Source organism: Mytilus trossulus, chromosome 13 (assembly GCF_036588685.1).
Source record: "Mytilus trossulus isolate FHL-02 chromosome 13, PNRI_Mtr1.1.1.hap1, whole genome shotgun sequence".
Lineage (NCBI taxonomy): Eukaryota > Metazoa > Mollusca > Bivalvia > Mytilida > Mytilidae > Mytilus > Mytilus trossulus.
In genome coordinates this window covers 52422401-52434026 of record NC_086385.1, presented here as the reverse complement: position 1 = coordinate 52434026, position 11626 = coordinate 52422401, and the positions used below count along the sequence as shown (strand labels likewise).

Below are 11626 nucleotides of genomic sequence, written 5' to 3'. Positions count from 1 at the left end.
ATGCCATGTAAGAAAGTGACGTTATCCAATCAAAATGAACGTTACAAACGTTGCTGCATTCGAATAGCCTTTCAAGACGTTTGAACTAGAAAAATACCATAACTCCTCAAGCCTTTTGAAATGCATTGATCGTTCCAAAACATTTTCCATCTGAATTTATCATTTTATTTTAGACAAAAACTATATCATATGTCATGATGTAGGGCAATTTCGTCCTGAACATGCATGAAATATTTGCCACTGGACGTTAACCATAAATCAATCAATGTATAGGACATAGTCTTGGTATAAAGCTGGCACTTAATGTAGCGCCTTTCTAATATCAAAAATGATAATTGACATGCATTAGTTTAGTAACACCAAAAGGGTCAGTCATCTTGAGATTGCTGACTATACGATATTTTGTTGAAGATCTCACAGATGCACTAATATTAATGGTTTAGAAATTAGATGCGGGAAAAAACAGAAATTAGAGCATCGAAAAATCCACATTACGTTCCTTATTACGTAAAATTACACACATTACCACCCGCAAAAAGTGACGTTTTGCGGGTATTCAAACGCTTAACGTCGCGCCAAGAGTTAACTCCCGTAAAACTGTATCGGATGACCTTAAGTGTTTAGAAAGTGTTCAAAATACCTTAAGTTTTAGGCCAAAATTGGCCCTTATCGGACCGGACCTACTTCTTTGCTTGGAGTAGTGAATTTAGGAAAGATCCAATTTACTATGTATTCGCCACGATTTATATTTGTGTTATTTTTTTCGCTCGCAAGATAAATTGTTTTGTAGTATGTAAAAAGTGTTAGTATCGTTTAATCATCATTTTAGTAGACTTCAATGAATAATAATATCCTTTCCATGTATACCATATAATACCATCAGCGAAAGAAGAAATTTGTCCTCCCAAATATGCTCCATTTAAATTCGCATTATGACATGCATTGTACCACCAAGCTCCCTTAAACAATTGTGCACAGTTGCGTGTTTCTCTGTCGTTATCCCTATCTGTGGTAGAAAACATCATACCGGTGTGGTTTAGTTTGCCAGAAATCATAAGGCTATCTCCTATAAAGAGGAAAATAAAATACAAATTGGAAAGTGTCACAAAGTTCACCGAGGCGGCTAACACAAAGGAAATGATAAGGCTATCTCATTTTAGGAGAAAAATATAATAACAATGGGAGGTGCTAAAAAGTGTACCGAGGTGTCAAACACAGGAGAAATGATCAGACTAACTCATTTTAGGAGAGCATATAATAACAATGGGAGGTGCTAAAAAGTGTACCGATGTGTCAAACACAGGAGAAATGATCAGGCTAACTCTTACAAAGAGGAAAATAAAATAACAATAGGAAGTACCAAAAAGTGTATCAAGGTCATTAAAATGTATAAAAGATAAGATCACGTGTTTGGTCATTCTATATTAAAAATAGCAAAGATGGTCAATCTTTAAAGCACTATCCGATTTTTTTTTAAATTTCAGATGCCAGTAATACTTTGCTTAATTAGGGCGTCAATATTTGCTGCATGCTTTCCAACTTTCTTGCATTTCAGTAATAGAACAGTAACAGCCAAAATATCCTATTTTATAATATAAGGGACTCATTAGTAGTATCCAAAACAAGACCTGATTTTTTTTTCTAAAATGGGTTTAATGTTTAATTGTTAATGCAATGAATTCAAAGTCTTTTTTGACAATTGGTAACAGATTATAAATTAGGTAAAAATGTCAAAAATAGGAGAACATCAGTCAACATATAATTCCATCAGCGAAAGAAGAAAGTTGTCCTCCCAAATATGCTACATTTATATTCGCCTTATGACATACATTGTGCCACCATGCTCCCTTAAACCTTTTTGCACAGTTGCGTGTTGTTTTGCTGTCGTTATCCCTATCTATAAAAACTAACAATGAAGCAACAATGAAGCAAAAAAAGACATGCAGACCAAGCTCATAATTCTTTGAGTGATTACAGGTTGGTATACAGTAAAAAAAAAAAGAATGGTAACATATTTTGATGACACACATATTCCAGGATTTTTTTTTAACATAATCAAAAAACACCAGTACCATTCCTATTCCTGATTTGGTTTTAATGCCACGCCTACAATAGTAGAGGTGTATATTGTTTGGTCTTTTGGTTTGAGTGTCCCTTTGTCCGTTCGCCCGTCTGTCCCGCCTAAGGTTATCGTTTTTTGTCAAGGTAGATTATATAAAGTTGACTTGACACTTTGTACACATGTTCCCTATGATGTGATCTTTCAAATTGTAATGCCAAATTAGAGATTTTACCCCTATTTCACGGTCCATTGAACATATGAGATAATTGTGCGAGTAGGCCATTCGTGTACTATGAACATATTCTTTTTTATACCTGCATTCCCACTATATCCATCAACATTCAAAATATAATTTGAGGCAGCATCTCCAATACTGAATTCGCTGTACTCTGCATATCTCGAATTCCCATCGAAAGCTTCAAGATGAATGTAAAGCTTGTACCGGGCAGTTGATGTAAGGAGATGGATAAACTTGTTCCCTGTTCAAAAGAAAAGTTCTATTATACGAAATTCCAGACGATTAGACAGATATGCCCATTCTGACAAATTCATCTTGCTTGTCACAAATAAAACAACAGGTAACAAATTTCATGCGACAGAGGCTCTTCTCTGGATTTACCTTCATCAGAGTCGAATATTTGAAAGGCAAGATTGTATGAAAACATATATGATCATATATATCTGAAGAGCCGCATCATCAAAATTAAATGACACAGTGCAAATGTGTCTATTATTGATATTACAATTCATGGAATTGTGTATACCTTACCAATTTATAAAATATAAATACAAAAATCAGAAACAATCTTCTTACCCTTCCGGTGAATCTGTGAGCACCTTCATTTTTTTCTTTGTATATATCTACATCTCCTATTAGTTAATTTGAAAAATTCTTTTACAAACAAATGTCAAACTCAGATATATAATCTTTTTAAAAGAATGTCTTGAATCATTATTGCATATTTAAAAAAAAATAAAAACCTACCTAACCAAAACTCATATTTCAAATTTCCAAATCCAACCTCATAATCAGACCATCCTCTGTAAAAATTGATAGTTCCATCTGTCCTCGTTTGAAAAACCTATTACATATATAAACATTGAATAATATAGGTACAAAAGAAGTGTATTTTAAATGACGGTGTTGGTGAAAGTAAATTCCTTGCAGTGCATTTTATAATCTGAAACATTACCAAAATAAACGGCTTAATTCGTAGAAATGAAACAATTATAACTTTCGATGAATAGTAAAATGCACACTTAATAGATATAGGAAGATGTGGTGTGAGTGATGTTTTTTTGGGCATGAGTAATTTATTTATATATTACAGGATTGATCGTTTATATAAATATACAGTGTAAATTTCCGTTGTTTAACGCAAGTGTACTTTTTAAATAAATAAATTGAATGAAAACTACGGTTCCTTATTTGTGCATTGTGATTAAAGTTCGTATGTATCATTACTTTCATTTTTTTACAACTCTGTCTTGTATTGTTCTGGTCGTACTCTTGCAAATAGCAATTTCATGACTGTTTCATGTGTTTCCATCAGTTTAACATAGTACTATAACATGGTTAGGTTAGAAATTAATGGTAAACCCTAGTTTCTAGTGTTTTAAAATGTCTAATCTAACAGTTTAAATTTATTGCAGTGTTGCGATTTATATATTATTTGTTTCTGTCTATGAAGACATAAAAAATGTGGTGCACACTGAATAACGCGCGTAGCGGGTTATTTTAAGTGTGCACCACATTTTTATATGACAAAATTATATCTATGGGCTGATAAACAAAACGACGTCAACCAATCAGAAGACACGTAACATCCAAAATCGAATTATTTGATAATAATTATAATAATAATAATAATAATAATAATAATAATAATAATAATAATGATAATAATAATAATAATAATAAAAATAATAATAATAATAATAATAATAATAATAATAATAATAATAATAATAATAATAATAATAATAATAATGACAAAAATGGATAATGATTATGATTATAAAAATAATTTTGATTTTGGTGACAATTTGAAATCTCCCGAATCACATGAACTTAAAACGAAATATGATCTATCCATGCGTGGACAATCCACAAATTATCTATTTCACGTATAATGCATTCAGTACTGTAACACGCTTTAAAAGTCAAATCAAAAGACGAATACAAATGAAGTAAACTTGCTGAAACGGATCACTGGAAGATATGTAGGATAAACAATATTTGTCATTAATAAGGGAGATAGTGCAACGCCAAGAAATATGTATCGACATAGCCATGAATATGAATATGTACATGTATGTAGAAATTATATTAAGTTTGATTTTAATTTTCTGATAACAAAACCAATAAGACTACCAATACAGCAGGTCTTTAAACCCAGACAAAGATTATTCCACTACATCAACCAACGGAACAAATGATGAAACATCTATTTCTGACTTGGTAAGGCGTGCTCAGGACATATATTAGTTTTCAAATGTTCTTGAACATAGGGAAAAGTATATAATTTTAACTACACTTACAGTCCATCCAAATCCGGCTGTGTCCATATCACAGTACACATCAAACTGTTGATCTTCTAGAGAAATTGTGTATACACCTGAGCCACATTCATGTGGTATGTCACTGCAGTCACGTGGTAGAATATCTGTTAAAAATTACACTTTTTATTTTTATACATTTCTCATACTTACTTATTTGTAATTGCATTTTTATTTCCTTTACTCTTTTTATTTTAAGACATAAAACTATTAGTCCAATTTCTAAATTGAAGCTCTTCTGTTGATTTTCTTATTAATACTTTTCAAAATTTGTCTATTTTTTTAAATTATTTTTGAATAAAATTTTTTAATTTTCATATACTGAGTTGTAATTTTCACGGTTTTTATTTTGATTCTATTGAAACTTTAAAAAATAGATTTTTTTTATTTTTTTTTTTTTATTATAAATATATATGCACTTGTATCATTGTTTTTATGCATTGTAAAGCACTTAGAATAAATATTTATTTAGATAAACGCTATATACATGATATCAGCACTGTAAATAATAATAATAATTAAAAATGTAAACAAAACAGGATTTTTTTGTCAACACTTTATTCTCTCTGCAATTCGTTTAGTGTTTGTAAAAGACAATACAACAATTCTATGGGTCATTTTTTAGATTGATTGATTGGTGTATTGATGTTTAACTACTTCGTCAAAACTATTTGCTATTTCATGGCTGTCAGTTGTTATTGGTAGAAAAGGCTGGAGTACCCGGAGTGAACAATCGACAGTCGGCAGGGAAACTTACAATCCTAGTAAATTGAAACTGTAGTCCTGCGCACCAACCACATGTGTGGTTCACCTTACAACCTCAGTGTTGGCAGGCTCGTGATACAGTTGAATTTCTTAACACACTTCATCGCCGATGCCTTTCTTGTTTGTAAATAATATTTCTAATGCATACATTTAAGTTTGTTATTCTATCTCGAATTCATCTGAAATATACCTTGTATACTAACAGTCAAATGCATTTTTAAGACATATGATTCAAATTGCAAACGATTTCAGTTGACGCCTTTTTTGTATTCAATTTGATTTAATCGGACACAAATTAACTAAAAAATGTAAGTCTAACACTCGTGTTCGCCAGATGCATGTTTCGTATACAAAGGACACATACGTGATGCTTCAATGAAAAAAAAATGCTAAACACAGCTAAGGAAATCGAATGTAATTCACAGTGGAACCGATCTTCTGTCTAGTTAACAATATAAATAATGTATTTTCAAATAAGATCTATTAAAAAAGAAAGGGGCGAAAGATACCGAAGGGATAGTCAAACTCATAGATTGAAAATAAACTGACAACGCCATGGCTAAAAAATAAAAAGATAAACAAACAAATAATAGTACACAAGACACATGATAGAAAATTTAAGACTATTATTAACTTACCCATATCTCTGCAGCAGAACATCTTATTCCATTCTCCATTCTCATTACATTTCAAGAAAGGAAGTCCTATCATCAAAAACCCTGCTTTACATTTGAATTGATTTCCAGCTTTCAGATTTTTATATAAGCCAAACGTTTCGATACAAGTAGCATTATACGCTTTTTGAAAAGGATCCTTACAATCTACAAATGATGAAGTGTAAAAAAACTGTAATTCTAAATGTGTAAACAGGAGCATTGGGATCCCTTGTTTTCCCTTTTAAATACATCCTTAAATTCCGTGATTTTTTGCCCATGAATTAATCCTATTTATTGTGTAAGGCAATTCATATTAATTGATATTATGAAAAAATATTTTCCTATTCAATATTCAATAGTTGCGTTTATAAATACTTTATCGTCATCTTTAAAACTGTCTATTTGATGAAAACGTTTGAGTTTAAAATATAAGTGTCTGAGAGTATCATATCTGTTATAACTTACAAACGTATGCAGAGCTAACCCCACCAGTTTCAAGTTCTACACATTTATCTCCGGCAAAACAGGTGTAGTCTGCACATGATCCAGCTAAAGTCTAAACAAAGATGTACATAAATATAAAAACATCCACATCCCAACAAAAACTATTATATAATTTTATATGAGAAAACAGATTCTGGAATGCAACTTGAAATTTGAAGGCCGAAACAATTGTATTTTAATTTATCAAGATGTTTGGAAATCGCTAAAAAGATTCAAATTATTTCGATAATTTTCAACCATATAACTGAATGTATATGATGTCAGCGATATGTTCGTTGTTTGTTTGTCATTCAGTTCTCTTTGCTAATAGTAATACAACATTTAAATATTCCATTATTGTCATATTTTAATTGGAGCTACAAAAGAAATCGATCACTACAACTCTTTTCATCGTTGTCTTCAAATTTTAATCCATATTTAAGTTAAAATTTTTCATGTAAAGTTTAAAGATTTTAGTCAATAAGATAAAAATGCAGGTTTACGTTTACTGTACTGTAATTCTAATATAAGAAAACAAAACGGATTTTCTAGTATCGATATATCTAAAGAAACATAAATAAATGGTTTTCCAATATTTAAAAGGTTAAAATACAACACTATAAAAACCTGTCACCAATATCATTTCATCTTCAATATATAACAAATGCACAGAGCAATTCCTTAACCAAGCAGATCTTTCAAAATCTTCAAAGAGATATATATATTGATAGTTTATAAATAGGTAAAAAAATGATATATAGAAGAATTTAATGAATTTGACAAGATCAGCTGAATCAATCCAACGCTCTCGACTCTGTTTCGATAATTTTCATATTTTGGTTAACAAAGTAATGTTTCAATCCCTGTGCATTTCGAAAATGAACATTTTTAGATATATATTTTTGTAAGCATCAATGTGTACGCTTAACATGAATGTATCAAAAATTATAAAGACATAAAAAAACCCAGACCAAACCTTACTGTTATTGGTATTCTGTTGCAATACGTGTTCATATCAAACTGGCACTTTAAGCTCTATAAATTGAAGTTCAACAATTACCACATGTTCCTTTTATTGCTGTCAGGTTTTACATATAAACTTACTCTGTTCTAAATGTCATGACTATTGAAAGATCAGGGATGCAAAGAAAACTCGTTCGACCCTTTTTCGTTGTTTTTCGATGATTGTCAGGTGAACAACGAATTCAAGTCTTCTATATATTTGTATGCAGACTTTTGAGATTATTAATATATATGCAAAATCTAATATCCGGTTAGGATTCATAGGTGGATTTAGAGGGTTTACAAGCCCCCACCCCCTCCCCTTTTTGGGGAAAATTTAATTATATAGGGAAGCACTGAAGCATGACAAGAGCGGTCCCCTTTTAGGCAATCAGTGGGCCCCCACTTATGAAAATTTCTAGATCCGCCACTGAAATTATTATTATATATATATGCAAAGCCTAACATCCTTTTGAGATTATTATTAGTAGTCAGCACTTATGTTTATAATTGTAAATTAACTGTTAACAAAACTTCGATTTTTATGAAATACTAAGTCTTTTAAACATCAGGAATAGATTACCTTAGCTGTGTTTGGCAAAACTTTTATGATTTCGTTGGTTCTCAATGCTCTTCAATTTCGTACTGTATTTGGCCTTTTCAATTTTTTTTATTCGAGCCTTACTGATGAGTATTTTGTAGACGAAACGCGCGTCTGGCGTAAATTTAAAAATTTAAATCATGGTATCTATAATGAGTTTATATATGAAAAGCCTAACATCCTTATGAGATAATAAATATATATGCAAAGACCAGAATTTAACTTTGAAACATCGGGAAAATCTTACCAGCACTTAAGCGGCCCCTGGTAGTCTTCTTTGTAAATGTCCATTCATGCTTTATAAAGTTAGATATATTCAACACGTTAATAAACTTTTCCTGTTTTTATCTTTAAAATTTTGGTATGGTGATGTAATAAAATGGTATTTCTATTTATTCTTACCGACTTATATTCATTAATTAAAAAGATAAAATCACGTCCCTTTTAAGGGGTTATAATCAATCGGCAATCATCGGGTGATTCCGCTACTCTCCTTCTAGATGAAGGCGAGGAATCTGCCGAGTTGTGACGAATTGGGTTATAATATGAAACAAGAACTAACGGTTATCTAGTGGCGTCAGAAAACTATGTTTCTCTAATTGTCTCTCTTTTCATATTTTCTCTATTAAACTGGTTATAATTTCCATACTTCTTTTCGTAATCCAATTTTGTTTATCACTTTTTATTGAGACATTTTGACTATCGAACGGTAGCTTGCTATTGATTTGATACTGAACAAGACATGAAAATTCGTCTTTTAAAATTAAGTAGTTGAACAAAATATGCACAAATGTCAAATTGGCGAATAAATTCAAGGTGGCCGCCGTGAAAAAATCAAAAATGTGTTTGCTACCCCTCTAGTACGTTAAAGTACATCCAAACATCCTATGCTAGTATCACCATTTGTATGATTTTGTAAAATTTCGATACTAAGCCGCCCCACTAGAAAGAAAGAATATACAAAACTCAGTATATGGCAATATAATCATTAAGACAAAAACTAGTAAACGAATGTACAGATTGCAAAGAAAAAGCATTTTCCAGATTAAGAGGTTATTACCTTAGACCAGATTGAATTTTTAGCATAGATACTTCCAGCCTCTACGTTCAGATTTTCTCCAACATCTAATTCGTCAAGTACATCGCATATTTTCAGATCCTTTCTATAATTCACAGCGACGCACCCGGCTATCATAAAACATTTCGTTACACATTCTATTAAACTGAGCTGTTTTAATCGACGGAGTATATTAGTTTGCTGAATCCTGTCATGGTGAAGATACCTAATACCATATATATTGTCAGGATGCTGGCACTCGATGTCATTTTTGTCACAAAATTCCTCCGATAAACATTTATTTAGCGTGTACAAAGTCAGGAAAAGTATGAACATCAAGCCTTTCTTCATAATTTCCATCGCCTCTTTTATGAAGACGAAACGCGCGTCTGGCGTATTAGATTATCAGCCTTGTACCTTTGATGATTATTATGACAGACAATTCTCCTATGAAATAGTAATATTTTTTATAATCATGCATGGTTTAAAACATTTTCAAATACATGCTTTTCGTTTTTAATAATCTAGATCCAATTATGTCAAGGCATTTGTTAATAGTAATGCGTAGTACTAAATTATCAATTGTTATATGCAGTATATGCATCGAGTTAGATATTCCCTTGCTTAAACTAAAAGTAAAAGGCTTATAACATAAGTTGATTGCCATTCAGCATGCATCTCCAACCACAAACAATTTGAAATTATAGCATAGATAATCAATTGTATCCTTTATCAATTCTGAAAACTTGACGACGAGAAAAGTATAATTTCGTTTTGTTGTTTATTATATTTTACAATGAACCAATTATAAGTTTTAATGAATATGTGAAATTCTGTGGGAGCAATTTAGGCTACACTATTTGTACATTTAGATTCATGCTTCCAAACTGGATTCTTGCATAAAATAAATAGAAACTAGGTGTCAGACAAGGTGAAATCTCCCGCCTTTTCTCTTTTCATTATTTATAAATAACATTGAAGAATATTTCGAAATTAACGGTATTGAACAGTTCGAAATGATTGACGATATTACAAATGATGCATTTGATACATACTTAATAATTGTTATGTTTTTGTAAAAATGACGACTGTCATAATATAAAAAAAAAATGCTTAAGGTTTGCAAAAACATTTTTTTTGGAATATACTTTAAACCCTGGAAGTAAGAAGTTAATATTGACTTTTTCAAAGTAAAGGCGTACAATGAATGGTGAATTCATGATGAACGGCAATGCGATCAATGTATGTGAATCATATAATTGTTTAAGTTCTATTTCAACAGCAGATTAGTTAATGCAAGGAAACTATAAAAAGAGCAAGCACAGAAGGCAGTATATTCTGTATATACAAAGACGAGAAACAAACACAGATTTGCCAGATTTACAATTCCGTAGAAGATTTTTGACACACTTGTCTCACATATTTTGCTTCGTACTTGTGAAATCATTGGTTTTGAGAAAAAAAGATAATAATGAAAAGGTGCATTTACGTTTCATAAAGAAAATACTTGAAATACGAAGCCCCTCACCAAATTATTTTGTTTATGAAAAAATTGGTAGTTTTTCCTTTGACAATTAACATGAAATATAGAATACTAACATACTAGTGATTTTGGTGACATTTGACACAAGCAAGATTTGATGAATAAATATTATTATGTTGTTAAAAAAAACACATACTGGAGTTTTTTATACAGTGAAAGAGCATACGGGAAATTCGTGTAATATTTAGTATTGTTTTAAATAACTAATAGCAAAATCAATATTTATACTATCAAAAAACAAAGGTTTCATTACAGTGTTGAATTGGTAACCTTATAATAAGTGTATTTTAAGAATAATTTATTGATAAGTTTATTCGTATTGTATCTAATTATTCGCTCTCAGTTAATAACATTGCCATAACACTTATGATGTCCAATTCCATTTCACAGCATCAATCCCCCCTCTTTGGCTGCCGTTTTCCATTTTTCAATGTTGATATTAATAGTTATGATTAAGTTTAAGATATCATGCATAAATACAGATTCCTGATTGAATTGTTTTGCACTAGCGAGTTTTAAGGCCCTTTATAGCATGCTGTTCTGTGTAAGTTAAGGCTCCGTGATGAGTCGTTTGTAGACGAAACGCATGTCTGGCGCAAATACAAAGTTTCAATCCTAGAATGTATGATGTTTATTTACAACCACTAGGTCGATGCCACTGCTAATTGAGTTTTATTACCGAGGGTTTGACCAGCCCAGTAGTCAGCACTTCTGTGTTGACATAAATTATCATAGATACGGTCGTAATTATAAACTTTGTATAGATAGACCAACCATTATCTCTCACGTTAAGCATTGTAAGGATGGAACACATTGTTTAAGGGACTTATTGGTGTATAAACTGGACCAAATCACTCACAAATATATATAAAAAAAAGTCCCCCTTCAAACGTGTTTG

At 31.1% G+C, this 11626-nt stretch overlaps 1 protein-coding gene across 1 annotated transcript; it reads right to left on the bottom strand.

Moving 5' to 3' along the window:
* Positions 1-803: 803 nt before the first annotated feature.
* LOC134694463 (microfibril-associated glycoprotein 4-like) lies at positions 804-9323 on the bottom strand. Its single transcript, XM_063555475.1, has 7 exons — positions 9189-9323; positions 6508-6598; positions 6025-6207; positions 4604-4728; positions 3048-3144; positions 2377-2541; positions 804-1066 (listed from the first exon to the last, which is right to left on the bottom strand). The coding sequence occupies exons 1-7, from the start codon at positions 9321-9323 to the stop codon at positions 804-806; spliced, it is 1059 nt and encodes a 352-aa protein (XP_063411545.1).
* Positions 9324-11626: the final 2303 nt, after the last annotated feature.